General features: G+C 35.5%; 3 protein-coding genes across 5 annotated transcripts in view; 1 reads left to right on the top strand and 2 right to left on the bottom strand.

Moving 5' to 3' along the window:
- The window catches only part of LOC134844425 (uncharacterized), a 44,989-nt gene extending 42,368 nt beyond the window's left edge, over positions 1–2,621 (top strand). The window contains exon 4 of the mRNA XM_063861098.1: positions 797–2,621. Within this exon, the coding sequence (XP_063717168.1) occupies positions 797–2,521 (1,725 nt within the window). The 3' untranslated portion in view covers positions 2,522–2,621. The remainder of the gene's footprint in view (positions 1–796) is intronic.
- LOC134844458 (tRNA dimethylallyltransferase-like) overlaps positions 1–20,876 on the bottom strand; it is a 147,448-nt gene that overhangs the window by 103,821 nt on the left and 22,751 nt on the right. The gene's annotated exons all lie outside the window — the stretch shown is intronic.
- Positions 14,569–19,992, bottom strand: LOC134844405 (E3 ubiquitin-protein ligase RNF19B-like). Of its 3 annotated transcripts, none has more exons than XM_063861070.1 (3): positions 19,676–19,992; positions 16,851–18,674; positions 14,569–16,749 (listed from the first exon to the last, which is right to left on the bottom strand). In XM_063861070.1, the coding sequence occupies exons 2-3, from the start codon at positions 18,664–18,666 to the stop codon at positions 16,106–16,108; spliced, it is 2,460 nt and encodes an 819-aa protein (XP_063717140.1). In that variant the 5' UTR covers positions 18,667–18,674; positions 19,676–19,992; the 3' UTR covers positions 14,569–16,105. The 3 variants fall into 3 exon arrangements, with proteins under 3 accessions (XP_063717140.1, XP_063717157.1, XP_063717148.1); XM_063861087.1 differs by lacking the exon at positions 19,676–19,992 and adding an exon at positions 19,482–19,503; XM_063861078.1 differs by lacking the exon at positions 19,676–19,992 and adding an exon at positions 18,920–18,988.

Genomic DNA, 20,876 nt, shown 5'->3' with positions numbered 1-20,876 from the left:
ACAGCTCAATTAAGGAAAGCATCAGCAGAAAAATACAAGAGAAAACTGTTAAAAACAGTCAGTGAAAGCAGGGAAGATATGAATAAAAAGATAGCGGACAACACATTATAGTTTACTCGGACTGAGCTGAATAAACATGGGTTGATAAATACATTATCGCAACAATTATGACTTGATTTATTAACATTTTCCGATTGTGAAGAACAGGTAGTCCATAAAAGTGACTGCACTGCAGTCCTGTACAGACTGAAGATAAAGACATAAAAAGGCTCCCGCGAGTTTGTTTTTGAATTGAAAAAATGAAAAGGCCAAGACCATTTGCACTACTTGTGTGAGCTAACAACAATTGAAACTAATGTCAGTCATTGTTAAAAGTCCATCGTAATTGGCCCCTCCATAATGTCAAATAGACGACGAAAACTAACTAAAAAGCCCAAACAAATTTGTTCACCACTTTCAAATTTCCAATTTAAATGAACCGAACGCGAAAACAAAACTCAACAGCACCTTAGTGAATTGAACATCAAAGACACCTTCACCCCTTAACCAGCCGTCCTGCATTTTTGAAATTGAAGCAGTAGCTAACTAATTGAGCGGTCCAACCTCACAGTCGTGGTTAATTATTTTTTCCACAATTTTAAATAAAAGAATCACCTAACAATGATTGGCGTTCTGAATGGACCGAACTAACTAATGCTGAATACCAATCATAGCTGATTTTATAATTTACTATGTTTCGAAACGTATTAGTCAATTTTTAATATCAATATTAATAAAAGCTAAATTTATGTTTTAGATCACCAAATTGAAAATCCATTTGCGAGCTCATCGGCTTAAATTGTTGGAAAGAGGACAAAAGAAACCCCAAGATTTCAGCGTGAAAAAAGAAAACCAGAAAATGAAATCGGAAAACGCCACTCTTTTTGTCGACACCTCGTCGCCAAACAGTGCAATGGAAACGGCAGAGCGTGAAGAGAAGTCGCAAAAATCTTCAAAGGAGTCAACAAAATCAAGCAAAACATCAGGGGGAAAGATCCATCGATGGTTTGCCGATGAAGAGCAGGATAAAATTGTACAGCCCACATCTACGCCTAGATATGAGTTACCCGAAACAATCTTAGACAAATTCAAACAATCAGCGTCTAGAGGTTCATTTAACATACCATGCACTGAAACATATTCAACAGCCACTGGAAATTTACGAGATCCATCGATCCTTCATAGTAAGCTACTCCAGGATAAAACCAGGCCAGGCGGAATGGATTTGTCTAATCCAGGCAAATTGAGCGAGGTCAACAAATTCCCCAACATGGTAGCGTCATTAGCGTCGGCCGGGAACATTCCAATCAACCAGATTCTTCAGCAACAAGCAATACTTCTCAATGGCTCGGTTCCAAATGGACTAGGATTGGATGCTGTTTTATTGAGCAAGCTATACCAGCAGCAGATTCAAAACCAAATCAACCAACAACAACAACAATCCAGGGTCCTGAATCCCAACGTTTCCGTCCAGGCACCGCCTACGTCACAACGCATTCACACTTCTATCCCATCATCCTCCGTGAACAGCTTTGGCATTCCGCCTAATGTACTCAATTACTCAACCCTAGCTTCGCTCGGACTACCAGGAAACTTAAACGCCATGGCTTTTAATCACTCACAAGGCAACAATGCAGTAAAACGCTCACTTATATCTTACCAACCCATTTCTTCGAGTCCATCCAGTGAGAAAAGCCAGCACCCATTTATGGCTATGAGCGACAAACGAAGTGATATCAAGACGATTCCTAACATTCCAGTCAACAGTTCGACCCTACCAGCACATATGAGTCACCTTTTCCAACAACCAACGTCACAACACCCTAGTTTTCCCATGAATTTCTCGCAGTACAGTAAAATAGGGACGGCAGCAATTAATCAAGCGCAATTCTTCAACGACAAAAACGGATCTCGAAGACCGGATGCTGAATCTGAGTTTGCACAACGTTCACTATCCAATGAGCTGCTCAAAAACTGGCTGCTCAATTCCAAGAACCCCGCTTCACTTTTACAGCAACCTCAACTTAATGGATACAGTGCATTATACAACACTGTCCAAAATAACTCACACTTGAGCTCACGAATTGCCGCCAATCTAGAATCCGCAGCCAAAATGTCGATAACAGCACCACCTAAACCTCCTATGTTTGGATCCCAGACTGCCTCATCAGGAGGTATGCAGGGTTCCGTTACTTCGACATCATCAACCGGAAGTCGAAGAACCGACACGTGCGAATTCTGTGGAAAAGTGTTCAAAAACTGCAGCAACTTGACCGTTCACAGACGCACGCATACAGGCGAAAAACCATATCACTGCACGCTGTGTAACTATGCGTGTGCACAGAGCAGTAAGCTCACACGTCACATGAGAACGCACGGAAGAGAAGGACGAGAGACGTTTCTGTGCGACATATGCAAAATGCCGTTTTCGGTCTATTCGACTTTAGAGAAGCACATAAAAAAATATCACGACAAATTCTGATAGCTTTCCCTGGCAGACTCAAAACTCTTAATTTATGTCTAAATTTATCCAATATTATTTTGCTGTGCAATATCTTAATTAGTAACAAAATTTTGAAGTATTGAAGTTTTTTTATATACTGGAGCAAAAACAAAAATAACTAGCGAATGCATGATGTTCTGCTATCATCTATTATCATCTTCATATAAATTTCAAAAATCGAAACAAAACAAAAGCGAAACAAAGAGCGTTACAAAAAATACAATTCAGAGGCGAAGCAAAAAAAAGAGTCAGGAATGGTAATTTCACAAATAAAGGAGCAAATAAAAAACGCTTGCAACACATTTAAAAAATCAGTGATGTAGCAACTAAGGAGGGGGTATTTTCCAAAAAAAAATAGTCGAACATTTTTAGGTCGACCAAAATGATTTTCCGAGCTCTCGCAAAGCATTAAAAAGACCATTGAAACAACCAAAATTAGGTCACTAAACCGATAAAAGATAGGCCGAAATAATTTGGGCCGAACAAAAATTTTAAGCGAAATAAAAAAATAAACCTGCAGTCAAGGTAAGTAAAATTACAAATTGCATGAGTTAATCAAAACAATAAAAGCAACTAAAATAAAAATTGCGGACAGCGTCAAAAAACGATTCTAAAATCCGGCAACTAAGACTACAAATTATCAACAGACAAATAAAAGGCTGACACTTTTATTTCAAACAGAATATTTCCCGTTAAAAAAAGTTTCTGGTCAGATTTGAACCTAGTACCTTTACGGTCCCAGGCGTATTCGTTATCTCCAGGCTAATTGCGTCGGAGACGTTAAACAATTTGAATTATTATGAACCAATTTACGACCAGGAGATGAGTCCAGATGAAACCTGTGAACAAAGTTGTTTTCAGGAAAAACAATCTAGTACCCAGATTTGATAGGGTAGTTTTAAGAAAATTCAAAAACTTCCTAAAAACTGTCAATAGTTTATATATTTTTTTGTACAGAAAGCAGGCCGAGGCCCCGTAAGTACAGAATAATCCCAAAGACGGTTTTTCGATAGACCAATTCAAGTTTTTTGCCTGAAAATTGGCACGGTAGTTTTGACACTGAGTAAACTGTAAAAAAATTCCAAAAAAGTCTGTCAAAGTTATGACACCATTGTCAGAAGTTTTACTCCGTATCAAAAGTTTCGACCCGGGGGAGTAAAGTCAAAAAGTTTCCAAAAAGTGACTTTTTTGACGCGATAACATTTTTTTTCAAAAAAATTGGGCGTAGCCAATTGTAAAAGTAGGCTTTAAAAAATTTTTTGTTTGAATAAACCTATGATATCAGATTTGACAGGATAGTTATCAAGAAAAATCCAAAAAACGGTCAACAAATCAAAATTTGACATCTCCCAGAATCATAGAGTTTTTTTGTTTAAAAAAATTGGGCGTAACCGCTTATGCAGAGATTCACTAAGACCTTCAATTCGATAGAACCCAATAACTGAGATTTGGGAGGGTTGTACTCGAGAAAAACAAAAAATTTCAAAAATCAATACATCAAAATTAAAACTTTTTTGAGAGCCAGAGCTTTTTGTCTTAAAAATTTTGGGCGTATTCACATTTGCAAAGTCCAAAGGGTCTCGAAGAATTAATTTGAAACCCAATCGCACATAATTTCCTAATACATGTTTCCTCCGACAGGAATTCTAGGCAAACATTTCAAGCAAAACACCTGAATTTAAAATAGCAACGGAACAAAACTTGCAGACCAAAAACATAGCCGATAATCTTCGAGCAGACACCAGTAGATCGAAAAAGAAACCATTACAAAGTTTCAAGTCCATCCTGAACTACAATGGACAACAATTGCAACTACCATGATACTTGCTTACAGCAGAAAAAAATCAGTGATATGGCAACTAAGCCGACAAAACGAAAGCAGAAAACCAGAAAAATTTCGTGTTACATCTAGAGCAAGTGCAAAGCAACATGGAAGTAGCTTAGATTCAATACTAAGTCAAGTTGAAAAGTTATAGGACACTTTTTACGGGGGAAAAGTCTAGTTCCAGATTACAAGACACTATGATTTTGTTCAAATGCAAATGAAAAGAAAATTGTTTTCACCAATTTTTTGTTACAATTACTCATATTCATCATCATCATCATTGCGGCCTTATCCCGTTCAAACGGGTTCGGCGGGGCGCTCCTGAATCTTCGAGCGCCAGAGTTTGCGGTCGTCTGCGTCGGCTTCCGTCAGTCCTCGTCTTCTCATTTCCTCCTTCACGTCCTCTATCCATGTCTTTCTTGGTCTTCCTTTGTGCCTTTTTTCCAGGGACCTCAAGGAAAAACGCTTCTTGGATTGGACTACTATCTTCTCTACGCACGACATGCCCAAACAATCGCAATTTAGATTTTTCAACACAGTCAATAACGGTCTTCTGAATACCAAGTCGGCTCAAAATCGAGTCCGATGGAATGCGATCTAATAAGGTTACTCCACACATCATTCTGGTCATGCGCCTTTCCGTTGAAAGTAACCTGCGTTTGTGTTCTAATTTGAGTGTCCAAGTTTCACAGGAGCACGTCATCACTGGTCGAACACAAGCACAATGAATAATACCTCTTTGTTTCATGGACAATCCCCGTTTCCCGAGTAAAACCCCACCATGGTTATGAAACGCAAACCATGCCTTCTTGATACGCTCGTTTATAGCAATTTCACAGTATCCAGTAGCAAGCAACGTGTGTTCCAAGTAACAAAACTGACTAACACTCTCTTACTCGTCGAAACTGTTACGGGGTGCAGGATCACTTGCAGCTGGGGTTTGGCATGTAGAACACTGAAAACTCAACTCGTGTGGAGATAAACTTCCTCTAATACCCATTTTCTGCAAAGAGTGCACATAATCGAGTTTTTGCCAACTCTAGTTCCACAAATGCCGCAAGGATCGACAGCAGCAATACGGGTGACACTAGGGAGGTCTCCCATTCCCTTGATTTTGCCCACATTAACCCGAGGGCCTTACAATTACTCATACGAATATAAATATACTCATTCGATTTAAAACTTCAATAGGAACTTTCGGAAAGCTAGAACTAAACCGAACTTTCAAAAAATCCTTTCTGCGGGAAATTATCCGACAAAAATAAGTAGATGGACAATAATCTAAAATAGCCAAAAATTCTTATTTCAAAAAATCCTTTCTGCGGGAAATAAACCGACAAAAATAAGCAGATAGAAAATAATACAAGGCAAAAAATTTTTATTTCGAAAAACAAACAGGTCTCAATTGAAATCGAACCCCATTATTGTCTCAAGCTTAGGTGTTACAGCAACCTGGAGGAAAGTTGAACTTTCAAAAATATTTACGCTACAGTAATTAAGCCGACAGAAATAAACACACGATCGATAGTCCGAAAAAAATGGAACCGAAAGCCCTTACCGTCTCAAGACGATGTGTTACTTCTACGCCGGATGGTTGACTGAATTTATAAAAACATCTTTGTAGACAACACAGTAAAGTCAAAAATGCCTAACAAAAATTTACAGAAATTTTATTTTAAAAAATTGAAAAACTATACGCTGTGCCATCAGCTTGGATGGATTCAAAATGAAAAATGCTTTAAGCTAACTGTACACACTCTCGTATCATTAAATCGAAAATTTAAAAAATTAAGAAAAATGAAAAAAAAACATTTTAAGCTAAGTTTTAGCGTGTAAAGAAACAACTCCCTGAAAAATAGTAACGATCTTCAAAATTGAATTGAATAAAAGAGTCGAATTGAATATATTGTAAGTAAAAATCACCCGACAAATAAGCCAACAAGAAATTTGGAAGAAATCAACAAACCAACAAAAAATCAATTTGTAACTGAAAAATTTTCCAGCTGTATACCCAGTAACTCATTGATTCTAAACAGTGACTCTGGATCAATAATTAGAGCTGTTAAAAGTGCTACTTCGGTGAAATGGTTATCTTGCAAAAACAAAAATCCTGTGAACAAAGCTAGTTACGGGAAAAAAGTCTAGTACCTGAAGTACCTGATTGCAATAACCTTGCTTATCGCAAGGCTAATAAAAAAGATTGAATAGTTTTGCGAGATTTAAAAAAATCGCGAATGGCATTTTTTTGATGAGCAAAAAAATCCGAATGATTTTTAAAAGAGACAAGCTTATTCAGATGCCAGCCCACCCATTCATCTAAATGATCAGAGGACGAGCTAAAAAAGAATCTCAGAAATGCACAAAAAAATTAAAAATTCAAATTTAAACTCCATCCAAATTTAAAATTCCAAAAATCCAGTTCTCTGAATGATTTTTTTGACATCAGTTAAAACTAAAAACCACAGAGTCTTTATCTAACGGTAGCCAAGATAAATTATGCCAGAGGAAGAAGAAGCTCAAAAATCATAAAATGAAAACACCTGATTAAGTTTAAAGACTTATACTTTTCAAAAACTTTCAAATAATTCAATATGTGGAAACTAATTTTTTCAAACTCTCACAAAAAACTGACAAAAAAGTGATTAGAACAGAAACTGATACATGAAATACTAGGCAACAAGGAACATTTTACATTCGAAAAACAGAATTTCGAAAATGAAAATTTCGATAAAAACACCAAAATTTTAGGAAAACAAATAAATATGCGAATAACGCACATCATTGAATCAATTAAGCAAAAAACATAAACAAAAACAATTTGAATTTGAGCGGGACTTGAAAAAGAAACAATATTAGAAACTTTCAAAAATAAACTTTTCAAGCAAAATATCGAAGATGGTATTTTTAATTTAATTTAATATAACCAAATGCAGAACTAAAGCAATGTAACATGATACACAGAGGCGAACAAGAACTTTGCACCACTTGCGAACCAGAAAACTAAAATTTCAGCACAACAAAAATGAACTAGCGGAAAGAAAGCTTAAAATTTTTGAGCAGACACCCGTTGTGCCAAAAAATGTTTTCATCTATTTCTTTTTTTTTAATCATAATTTTTTTTTTAATTCTTTAAAATTATTCAAAAAATACAAATTAAATAAAAAACAAAAGTCAATTATCTTAACCGATGAACTTATGGGTCTCTCGAAATTGCATTAACAATTCTCAAAACAGACGGACGACAGCCCGAAAAAGCATAAAATTTCTAGTTCGCAAAAAAAAGAACAGGCCCCATACGCATTTGAGCCACAAGCCGTTGTCATCTTAAGCACTTGAGTTACCTCTATTCCAGATGCGCTGGATGCTTGATTGAAATTGAGTTTATTATGAAGCAAGTTGACGCGTTTTCACGTCCGAAATCTTGTGGAACAAAGCTTTACGGGATAAAAAAAGTCTAGTACCCGGTTACAAGACCCTTGAACTGCCAACACCCAAAAACATAACAAAGTTTGAATTTCGAAGAAATTAAAGAACTTTTGTTTTCATAAAATTAACCCAATTGAATCAAATTGGAGCTTGAATTACGTTTTATTTTTTTTCCTGAAGAAAAAAACGAAAAAAACTGCAACACGACCTGTACAAGTGATAAATCCCTTCACTCATTAACACTTGAAAGAAAGAAAAAATCGTGTACATTTCATATTTTAAAAAGTGTGTTCGTGAGTCAGCTTGATTTACAAATTACTTCCTGAAAAGGTTAATCAACTTTAAAAAAAATACGACATAGAAAACTGTAAGTAAATAAATCGACTAAGTTTAAGTTGACACCGAATAAGCCGCAATCTCGATAAACGAACGCTTACCATAGACATCAAGATAACAAACAACTACCACCTGTATCGCATCCACGAGCGCACGTTAGTAAATTTGCTAATTCTCTTTTTGATAAAAAAAGGGAAAAATCATAGTATCAAACTGCAATACCCATCCTAATACCCAAAGGAACAAATGAACGAAGACCCAACCAAAAAGCAAAAACGCAACTATTTGTCAAAGAATTATTTCAAGGAGCACATCGGTAAAAATATAGGACGCCAACCAATGGAAAAAACCGTGCATAACAACTTTTGAAGCAACTATCCCTTTGAAAAAAAAACAGAGCGCTAAGTAAACTGACAAGATAGTAATTGAAATCGTGTTTGAAGACGTTTGAAAGTATTGGAAATGGAAAACGCTGAAATTGAGTTTTTTAGACTGCGTATTTGAAAAAATAAGGGCATTTGAAACAAAATATTTAAGGATCCATGAACCGCGCACGTAAAAAGCCACCTTATTTTCTATTTAAAAAAGGATGGCTTTTGTCCAGACCCCATGAGTCAGTTAAGCCGACAAAAATCCCACAAAACTAAAAGACGAGAAAATTACGCTCTTTCGAAAAAAGACATTTTATCCCTGTACACAACCTTGGTTGAAATTGAGGCAACTGAAGTCTAGGATTAAGGAGGTAGTAGGCAAAAGACATTGAACCTAGAATAAAAAAGTTGGTGTATGCACACCAACAAAACCAACTCCAAAAAACACCAGACTCAAAAAAGCCGGTATCCACACATTTCACCCCCATCACACGTTCTGTCCCTCTTAAATTACTGGCACATTTCGTCATCACCCCTCAAATTGTACATTAAGAAAGCGGTGGTTAATAAACTGTGTAATAAATTTGGGGCGAAACGTGCGAGGACGAAATGAGTGAAATTATTAGGGCCGAATTGTGTGAGGGGCGAAATGTGCCACTATATTTAAGAGGGGCAAAATGTGTGTGGGGCGAAACGTGGGACATTCAAAAACGACAGCCTTAAAATAAAAGGAGAGATAACAGGTCGATAAAAAATTAGGTTGAAAAAAGTTAAACTCGCATAACACAAGCAGTTGCTGGGTTTACCATAGCATTGATTACGGCAGTGACTACAGGACTCTTCATCGTCTTTGCGAATAGCGAAGACTACAAGCTGAAAGATACTTGAATATGGAGAACATTTGCTAGTCAACAATTTACAGGAAAATTTGTGTATTAATAGTTAGCGTTTGAATTCCTCAAATCGGAATCCAGCAAAATTAAGCCCATGATCATGAAGCTATTCAGCAGCTAAAAACAAAAAAAGACAAGTTCATTCTCAAAAAGTGTTAATTTTCTCTTAAGACTATAAACTGCTTCTGACAACCACCCGTTTGATGTAAGACTCCTTGAAACTGTTGTAAAAGAGGCAAATAACCCAAAAAAAACTAATTGAACAAAACTATAATACAGGGACGAAGTGGATCTTGCAATATTTGCAATACAATGCAAGCATATCATTGCAAGCTGGCAAAAAGAAAACGAGACGGGCAAAACTGGGTAAAAAATGAAAAAAAAAAAACTATATCTACAAAAATGTATCACGTTGGTCTCGGCTGAAGGTCAATTTCATGAAAAGACAGAATCACCAGCGTTAAATAAGCTTTTAATATCGCTCATAGAGCGGCTTATAAGACGATGACAAGCAGTGATGTCCATTAAAAAAAACAATTTCAATTATTTTAAATTTTATTTTAAATTTCAATTTGAATGTGAAATTATGAGCCCACTCAATTTGAATAAAAAAATTTAATTTAAATCGAGCAATTTAAATTGAAAAAAAAAATAAAGTGCTGCGGCGGTATTCGATCCGAAGCCAAACTACAGAGCTTACACATGATAATTTAATTTCACATTTCCGCGGAAAAAGCAAACAATCTAAACTTTCACGACAAATTTGATGAATTTTAGTAGAAAATAGATATGCCCAAAAAAACAGCTTTGAAATTGTTTTCAAAAAAATGCGAGAAGTCCCCAAATTGGCAGAAAAGCTACTGAAAATCAGACTGAAGAAAAAATTAAATTTCTAAGAAAAATTCAAATAGTTTCGGAAAAATTTAAACTGATGCCAACTAACTTAAATTTCAATTTTTGTTTTTTTAAATGAAAATCACTGAAGCCTTGGGTAGAACTTTCAAAGCACAACAAAAACGCTATTAAAACCATTTTGACATTAAAAAAATGAGCTACTGGACGTTTTTACACCCCCACTCCTCCTGAGACACAAAATTAATGACAATTCACTTTTTGGATTCAAACGACAGAATTTAAGGTGGCTAAGGTCGACATTAAATAAATCGAAACAATTTGGACGAGAAAAAAAACGAAACAAAAACCGTATTGAAAATCAGAGTTACCAGAAACAGAATGACTTTCGATTATAACAAAAATTGCTATAAAACATTGAAATTGAGCTTTAAAAAATTCAGCAGAGGAAATAATCCGACTATTCAACACTTCCCAGACAAAAATTCAAGTTTTCAAACCCAGACATAAGGATCCCGATGCACCTGTGTTACCACTAGACCAAGGTTTTTGAGTTTCATAATAAAGCAAAACTTTCTCACAGTGTAGAAAAAATTAATTACGGAGAAAAGCTAGTTTCCCATTCAAAGATACATGCTCTCGCAAATGAATTTAAGTTTTGCTGAATGAACAATTTATCCCCTCAAAAAACTCGATCGACACTGAAACAATTGAAATCCAGTATTAAAAAAAGAAATCTGAAAAAAGTATTTTGTAACGCATTTAGGTATTCCGTGAAGGAGCGATCACAAAAAAATAAAAAAAATGACATCGCTTAGAGTTGAAAATATTTAAGCATATTTAGTAGGATACTTTGGCTCGAATGAGGTTCATGAACAGCCTTAACAAACATTGAGAATAGAATCAAAGAACGAGCGTCAGCAAAAACAGAATTTGAAAACACCAAAAAACGGTCTCAAAAATAATCAAATTTGATTTTTCCAAAATTTATAGCTCTTTTTCAACAAGAAAAAGGGCGTAACTGCGTATGCAGCGAAGAAGTCCACAATCTGGTTATTTGACTGAAGTATTAACCTGAGAATTGGCAGGGTAGTTTTCGATAAAAGCCTAAGTTTCCAAAAAAGAGTCCAAAGTTCAAACACTTGACTTTTCCAAAGGCCACCAACATTTTCTCAAAAAATAGGTGCATCCGTTTATGCAGGGGAGCTTTCTACATTCCATTTCGTGGATTGAAACTAAAATTTGAAGTTTGGGAGGGTAATTTTATGAAGTCCATAATTTTCCGAGGTCCATAATTTTTTCTGCAAAAAAGTTGGGTTAGCCGCTTATAAATGAGAGCTTACCAGCACCCATGCTTTCGATTAAACCTCAGAAATAATAAAAAAAGCAAATACCATACATTTTCATAATACCAGAGTTCATCAATCAGGAATTGTACGAATCAAAACCTAAAAAACAACAAAATTTGCAAAGAAACTGCTTGAAAAATGTACCAGATAATATAAATTTCATTTGAAAATAAAAACGGAAATTAAGCTTTCAGAAATTAGAACGAAATCCACAAATCCGAAAAAATCAACATTCTTTCAATTCTGAGGAAAAAATTAAGTACTTCCTCGAACTATTAACAAAATTTTGTAAACTTTCAAGAAAACGAGCATTTCAGCAGATGAGATGCAAAAATGTGTAAAAAAAAGTGTTGTCAGAAAAATCTTGTTTACGCAAGTGGAAAAAATACATCAGGTTTGAGCTCTTTGGACTTTAAGAACTGTTCATAATGGGCACTTTTTTTCAAATGAACCCAATTTAAGAAAAATGGTTCAAGGTTTGAACTTTTTATACCGCTAGGAAAACTAAAAAATAAAATCCACTTTCGAAACGATTTTCTCTTTCATAATTGGAGCGCTCAAATTGCCTAGCTTTTACCAAATTAGTTGAATTGAACTAAAAAGTGTATATATACCTAGGTGTATTCATAAATGCATTAAAATATTTGTAGTTATTAGAGCATTATAAGATTTTTTCCTGAAAAACAATGAATATTATACAGGCCTAAAGTGAAAATCACTTCGTTCTTTTACACATTAACACTTGATCCTCTGGTTTATCCGTGAGGCAACTTTTCAATCGTAAAAAAAATTGAAGAAAATAAGGCTACTTTTTGAAAAAATAAGCAGTAAAAATTGCTTGGAGAAAGTCGACAAAGCTTTATCTATAAAAATTTCAAATATTTGTCTTGGATGAAGCTCATAAACAGCTTTAGCAGAATTGAGAAGCTCATTAACAGCCTGAATTGAGAAAAAATGAATCAGAGACAAATAACTCGAAAAAAAAATGGGTCGACTCTCGTTAGGCCGAAAGCCAAACTGTGGTCATAAAAAATTTCAAGCTACAAAATTTATTAAATCAAAATTTTTACAACACTTTCTTCCTTAAACAGGCAAAAGCATTTTAAAAATCGCCCGTGAAACTACGCAACATAAGGTGACCGAAAAGCGTGTCCGATAAAATAAATTGAATTTGGGAAAAAAATCAATCGAAAAAAAAAGTTAGGACGAAAACCAAATATCTTTGAAAAACCAGTTACTTTCTTAAACGAAATAAGTGGTCTTAATAGAATTTAAGTAAATTGAGCATGTATGATCAAAAATAAAAAACCAAAAATCAGGCGACTAAAATTAGGATGAAAACAATTACAAAAAGCCAAAATTTTTCAATAAAATTTTCTACAAAATCAATTACTACCTCAAAGAAACTAAAAAGTAATTTTGAATGAATTTTTTGCAATTCTGCAAAATCCAATTGCAATTCTGATAGAAATCAATTTTAAAAAAATCACACAGTGGCGAAGTTGCACTTCGCATACACAAGCTAAAAAATATATGACCGACAACGCTACTGGGAAAAACTGAATGAGTAAAACTTTGAGTCTACCAAATTTCTTAAGTGACGCACGCCAATTATGACGCATTAGCAGTACCAGTCAATTTGAAAAGAAATTTATCGACTAACATGCCTCAATTTATAAAGCCTTGGGGATACTAAAAGAGCCGATCCGTTCCTTGCTGTAAACTACAATCAAAATGAAATCACACAACTGAACAATGAAACTTAAAAAAAATGAATGCAACAGTTGAACAACGAATTTTAAAAAATGAATGCATTGCACAGTGATACTTAAAGAAACGAATGCAAAAGCAGAAGCTGGATCTAAACACAATAGACGTCCGTTTCGGACATCCAAAAATTAATTTTTTCCAAATTTTCAGCCGGAAAAAACCATACTCTTAAATTTCGTGCGACAGTCGCAATATTCGTTTGTACATCACAGTCAAGTCAATATCCTTTGTAGATATTTATGAGTTTTTTCGAAATTTTTTGACATAGTGAAACAAAACGCTGCTCCATCATCTTGAATCGATTTGAAAAGAAATTGCTCAAGCCTGAAACACGCCAAAATAACTAAAACAAAAATACTTTCACTCATTTTTACTATTAAAAAATTAACCAAAAACCATGCATCCGAACAAAAAACTGAAAGTTTCTTGCAAAACAATAATTTTTTTGTTTTCTAACCAAAATATTCGGAGTGTATAAAATCAGGAAACACTGAATTATATGTACACTCTTGAGAATTATGACATATTAAGACGGTTATTAAATTTTTGAAAAAAAAATTAGCCTTACAGCGGGTAACTCGGGCGGTAAGCTGACATTTAAGTTATTTGACGTTATACCCTCAATAAATAACATTTAAATAAGCAATGCAAAAACATTTAGAAAAGCGGAAACTAAGCCGACGACAACAAATAAACCGAAAGCGACAAAATTAACAAAGGAATTGATTTGTCAGTAAGAATGCTAAATTATTGGAAAAACATTATCAAGCTATTGATAGACCAATGAGCTAAAGGGGACGCACATATTGCATGAATATGACCTGAGCAGTGGACCTGTACTGCATGCAAGCTGAAATCTGTGGACAAAGTTCTTTACGGGAAAAATAAAAAAGTCTAGCACCCGGTTGCAATATCCTTTCTGATCGCAAGGGTAATAAACTATACGAACTAGATAACCCATTTAATTTTAATTCATTTTTGGCTTGCAAACTGATGATTTCAATCACCATACACTGCCCTGGAATACCAGATATGACAAAAACTCAATTACTTCGGGACTAAAATGCTATAAATTTTTTTCTGAAGTTTGGAGCAAAAAGACTTGAAGCTATAGTCTGAAATTCTGACTTACCTGCGTTGACTTTTCGCTTAAATTGGGCTAGCCTCGGCTTAAACACGGATTCAAATTACTTCTTAAAAACAATACAATGAAACGTTGAATTTAAATTCTAAAACTAATGTAAGCTGTAAGCATGTTTTATTATGTTTATCTTCCGATTAATAGCATAACATCACACATCGCCTAAATAGGCAATGTTTTGTACTTTATTTTTGACTTTTCTCACATGAAGGAAAGGCCAAGCAAGAAAACTCGCAAAATGTGTCAGAGAACAGCTATATTAAAAAGTTTTAAAGAGCACGAAAATATTCTATTTAGCAACAATTTATTTCAGAAATATGAGTTGAGACGACTATTTTTACATAATGCAGACAATTAAAATGAAATTTCTGCATATTTGATTTTCACTTTAGCCAGAGAGCGGTAGGCATTTTTTGTCATGCTATGTATATATTTTGGCAAAACACTTTGGATTGCTAAAGGGATGTTTGCAGGACACACGCCACAGGCTATTTGAGCAATAATATATTTTCAAAGAAAATAAACTGTTCCAAAAAGTTATTTCTAGTATAGAAGGTGTAACAATGCATCTTCAGCGCAGTTCATTGAAGCAGCCAGTCAGTATCATAAACAGTTGAGCAAGGTCGACTACATTCATATGCATCAAAGTTTATTCCTCGAATGAAAACTGAAATTCAGCTGTGAGAAACCTTATTTACCACTCGAACAAACTCTGATATTGAATGCTCATAACTCAGCACAAATTGAAATAGACTTTATAAATATTGATTGGTCAAATTTATCTGTCCATTCTATTTGACTAGCCGACTGTAATGGTAATGCAAATACCAACCATTCAAATTGTCTATTCATATTTGTCTGTTCTAAGGCGATGACCCAAACATGTACCATTTTAGGACCCCCTGCGCAGTCGCAATGCTATTTCTGAGAGAATATGATAACAATTTGAATATCATACGTCTATTCAATCAACAAATTTGAAGCGATAAAAAACCTCCAAGCCATTGGTCAATGCAGATTCATTTAAACCATCATAAAGACATGCTATTAGGTTTTCAAAGATTCTGTTCACACTAATACAAATATCATCGAATTAAGTCGTAAATTTTCGTCATGAATAAGCATCCAAAATAGAAAAACGATAGCACCAGGATCAGAAACATGTCCAGCGAAACCGGATGTATTTTAATTCCACTTTCCCCGTTCTTAATCTTTTATTGAGAATCAACCCTATCCCATTGTTATTTTATGGAGAGCATATTTGTACACGGGAAATGGCGGAAATATCTCCAAATTTAATTAGTATTTTTTCATGAACAAAAATATAACTCCACTTTTTAAATATACTTGCTCACGCAAATGCGAATATATATAAGAAGATTTCGTGAAAGTTGCAGACATCTTTAAATATATATAATACACGTCAACTTCAACTTTCTCATAAAGGCGAGGGAAGGATAATATAGTGAGATAGGAAAAGAAATTAGACAAGACTAATTAGCGAATTTCTAATTTTAAATTTTAAATGTAAAATAAGTTTATTGTTGCAAAATACAGCATTTTTTGTTTCGCATGCTGATTTATGATACACAAATACATACTATTTCCTTTTTGAGCTTCCGCTGCTCTTTGAGATGAGAGGATCTGTGACTTTAACTGGAGAATTGTTTGGCGAGAGTTTTGAGCTTTTATTTGAAAATGAACTCTTCTTGGCTACCTGTGATGAACTGCCTTGTTCGGATGCTCCTCGCGTCGACGATTCTGATTTCTTTTGGCCATGAAGAGATGCTGCAGTTTTTGTGTTCATCTTTTTCGAAGTACCACTCGATCCTGAGGACGGAGTAGACAAACTGTTTCCTGTCGCCGCAGACAATGATTGCGGTTTCTTGCTAGTCTGTTTGTCCGAAACTGAATTACGTCCAGGCACCCCTTCAACAATGCGTGTCTTGCGCTGATGCTTCGCGCTAGTTCCCATTGCTGTTTGACCCGACACTGATTTAGCATTCTGGGAATGTACAAACTTAGGCTTAGTCGTCTTCGGTTTCAAATCAACTGATGGCTTCACTGCCGAGTGTTCTCGATCAAATGTTCCTTCTTCGGTTACTGTTGAGCAGTTCGGATTCTGGTTACATGAGCTGTTAGTATCTATGATTGCTCCTGCCAGTGACTCAGGGTATGTTATGTTCGATACGTTGTCACATAGACTGAAGTTCATCGAATCGCTGCCAATGCTGTTTTTACGAACTAGAACAAAACAATTATTCACTTAAAACGAAAAAACTATGCTTAGCAGTTCTGTCAATCAAAATGTAGACAAAATCTTTTAGATTAGAAATTTTACATACTTTTGAACGTTGGGTTATAACCCGTGGATCCGCAAATTGATCCTGTTAGAGATTCGCCAGCTATCGCTGTATTTGAGACGCAATCGTTCTCCCTTTCAATATGAACAATACTCGCACTCATCCCATTCTTGTTTGAACTGCCAATTTTTCTGGATTCTTCTTCGGTAGCATTTTCAGACAAAATGGAAAGCTTGCGAGTATTGACCGATTTTCTAGAATCAGCATCTCCATTATCACTCGTTCCAATTTTTCGTAAATCCCAACCAGAGCTGTTTCCAGATGCAACTGTGGCGCTTACAGATGCACTATTTGATAACTTCCTTTCGCTTTTCGAGCTACTAATGGTTCCAACTGAGTCTCCTCTTGCGTATGCGCTCATTGCTGCTCCTTCGAACTGTTCGTCCATGTCCAACCTAACTCCGTTTTCGGTTTTCGTAATGCCACAGCCACCTGTTCGGCACAGCGAAATGGGCACAACTCCATAAACGTAAGCAAGCAAAATAGGAACTCCTACACTTACGGTCAAAGCCGCTAAAACTGGAGCAACAATGATTGAGGCAGTGACACCGACAACTACTATCACGTTTCGGCGACTCTTCGATCTAAAATGGGTAGTGTTGTAACGTTTAAATAACTTTCTTCCGACGTAAATAGGGATTCCTATCATCATCGCTGGAATTGTTAAGCCCGCAATGAGAGCAATTCCAAGTGGGGCACCAATAAGTGTTCCAATTTGCCAGAGAACTTTCTTCTTTCGGCTCCAGGGTTTTTTGCCCCAGAACGTGCAACCAGATGGACTCAAGTAATGCAGATCGGAAATTTGCTTCATGCAGAGCCAACAAAATTCAGCTCCGCAGATCACACAAGTCATGTGATTACAGGAGCCATCGTCACACTTCGCGATCATTGCATTACACCTCGGACAAGGTTTAGTGTCCAGAGGCTGTAACTCCTCGCTGTTTGAAGCTTTCATTATTAGCGAAACTCGTTCAGTCCGTGCATCGTCACAAGTTTTGTTTGGGTGCCATTTCTGTCTGCAGTGGTAGCAGAAACTTGTTGCACAACCAGGTCGTTCGCATTCAAGTCTCGGACAACTAGCACAGCCTGCTGCAATGACTCCGTAATTACAATCTGCAGCTGGACACCAGCGAGTATCTGGTTCACATGTCAAATGGCGACGAAGCATGAACAATTCATATTTCGTGGTTAGAATAACATCGTTCAAAATAAACCGTATATCATTCGGATGTATCATTTTTGGGCATTCGGGGCATGTTATGTTTACTCTGGAGTCACAAATTTCAGTGGAAATATAATTCCGCAGACAATCAAAACAGCATCTGTGCTCACACATCAAAAGTCTTGGGAACCTATCGTTTTCCTTTTCGTGAAAGCATACTGGGCATGTTAGATTTACGTCAAAATCATGCCTATTCTGGTCTAGATTTTGATTACTACTTCGATTACTTAGGCTGTCAGCAATTTTGCCGCGTTCAATTTCATGTCCGCTGCTTTTATCGTCCGTTTCAGCTTTCTGGGATTTCTTTCTCTGCTTTCGTATTCGACGAAAACTCCACAAATCTTGCAAAGGTATTCGCAAGCGCATTGGAAATGCACGCCGCCTGCTTTTATCACAGTGTTGTTTCAGTGATATCTTCTCCTCGATGGAGGGATCGGAGAACGTTGCTTCACCTCCAACCGATGGAACGCTATGCGAGCTTTGACTTGGACCAATCTGATCACCGGCCGACAGTTCTGGGAAAAGTGACATGGTTGCACTTCTTGGAGAATTATTTAAACTCGTTGTTCCATTCATTAGTTGGCCTAAAATACATTCACGCTGATTGATCAAGAGTAAAAGCAACGCAAATTATTGCTAATCTCTCAAATTTTGAAAACAAGAATCTCCTTAAAAAACTAGAAGTCAATATCTTTGTTGCTTGTTTTATAATTTCTAAAAAAAAAACGCTCTTCGGCTCGGTAAACAGACTTGTTCAGCAGACAACAATGGATGGGAAACAAAATTAGCTCACAGAGCAGTGAAGGCTGAAAAGACAGAAGTCACTCACGAAGATTTCGACACTGATATAAGGAGTCCACGCTGATACAAGGAACAATTGTCAAAATACCACCCGAGTCGAGATTTTTCACCTAATTTGAAGCAAGATTTGAGCGGTTTGAGTGGTTTTTTTAGACAATTACGCTCAAATCTTGCTTCAAAATGAGCGGTTTGAGCGACTTTTTTCAAATGCTCGAGCATACTTTGAATTCGATTAAAAACAAGTTTTAACATGTTTCTGAACTTCTCGCCTTTTATCAAAAAAAATGGTTATCATACAATTTTCATAAAAGGAAATTGTATGATAACTATGTTTTTAGCTTCAATTTTCATTTTTGATGAGCAATGTCCTTCAAATTGAGCAAAAGCACTCTTAAATAATTTAAATTTGTTTATAAACAAGTTTGAACAATTTCTGAAAATCTTGCCTTTCATGAAAAAATGGTTATCATACAATTTTCATATATGGAAATAGTATGATAACCATTTTTTTTTCAAAAAAAAACGTAATTTACTAAGCGTTCATTGCTGGTTGAATGCTTAGTAATTTTATCCTAAGTTATAAGTCTCACCTTAGATCGTCAAGTTGTCTTGACAAAAGTTAGCGTAGAAACAATAGTTAGAAAATGTATGAATTAATTAGTTGGTTAAATACAAAGCACTGGGTTATTAGATTATATAAACGAATCGAACAGCTAAGAGAAATATACCTATGAGGGGAGGTTGAGTTAATCTTATTTTAATCATCAATATTTGATCTTCTTACTAAGGTCGATGGCTGATTAGTATTGTTGGGTCGCCCTTGATTGTGTCCACTTCCGCACTTCTGGTTTGGTCGTCAGTATCGTCTTGCCGTAGTCCTTTTGGTACTTGTAGTCCAGACTTCCTCAGGTGTGGGTATCTCGAGTATCTCGATTTATAATTTTATCGAACTTTAAATGAGAATTTATTCTCTATTTTATTTGTGAAAAAGGGCTAGTTTAATTTTATTGTAAAGGCAGAAAAGAAAAATTATTTATTTTGAAAAGGTCCTACTGAAGAGATCTAACTTGCTGCTTACTGAGCAAAATGAAACACTGAAGATTTCAGGCCAATCCTTTTGCTCGTAAGCATAAACCGGCGGCTGATTCAATCTTTAATTATTCAGGTTTCACCTGCTCCTTTATTCTCCTTTTCTTATAAGGGAATTTTCAACTAACTTTTATTTGATTTTTTCAAATCAAATATCTTTGAATTATTAGTCCCCTTTGATTAAAACCGCAGCCTTCAGTTTTGTCTGATTAAAAATTCATATTACTCTCTCTGATGCATCATACTGCAGGTGCATCTCTGCTTAATCAAAGCAAGGAGAATTTCAGTGCAGCCAGCAAGACTGCTAAATATTTATCCATATTGTTTCAAGTTAAAGTTAAAAGGGACGTGTTAATAATCGCCGCCCTTTTAAAATAGCGAGCATGAAAAAATGAGAAAACTGGACAAAAATTTAAAAAGGAGTGGATTTTCAAAACAAGATTTTATAGTCCTAATAAGAGTAAATCAGTCAATATCTGATTAGTGAAAAGAGGCTTTAATTTAAATGGCACGCTCCAATTTAGAATTGGATCGTTAAATAAAACAATTAAGACAATGGTCTTTTGTCTCTGTACTAACTTAAATATTACAACTCACCCCTTTTTTTAGAAGATTAAGCTGTTTGATTCTTACAGTTACCATGGTGAAAATTTAAACACTTTAATGATTAAATACTATAAGTATAACATTTAAAAAGAACAACAAATGAAAAAGTTAGGTAGATAGGTTAGGTTAATGGACTCAAAATTACATAAGGTTTTTGTTCTCAATAGCTTTAAAATTCGTCTAGAGCTTCCTTCCGGCTTCTAGCTCCACATTGTACGATCTGAAGATCGCTATCTTCCTCTGTGAAGCCTCGAGTTTTTGTTGCAACTTGACGATTTTCTTTTTTTTTT

The sequence above is a fragment of the Symsagittifera roscoffensis genome, chromosome 1 (genome assembly GCF_963678635.1).
Source record: "Symsagittifera roscoffensis chromosome 1, txSymRosc1.1, whole genome shotgun sequence".
In the NCBI taxonomy this organism is placed as follows: domain Eukaryota; kingdom Metazoa; phylum Xenacoelomorpha; order Acoela; family Convolutidae; genus Symsagittifera; species Symsagittifera roscoffensis.
The sequence above is the reverse complement of the archived record's forward strand: the minus strand, read 5'-3'. Positions and strand labels throughout refer to the sequence as shown.

Excerpts from the sequence above, each read along its gene's own strand:
- LOC134844405 (XM_063861070.1), bottom strand. The coding sequence starts at position 18,666 with ATGAATGGAACAACGAGTTTAAATAATTCTCCAAGAAGTGCAACCATG. Across the intron at positions 16,750-16,850 it reads TTATAACCCAACGTTCAAAA|TTCGTAAAAACAGCATTGGC; the intron begins GTATGTAAAATT and ends GTTTTGTTCTAG.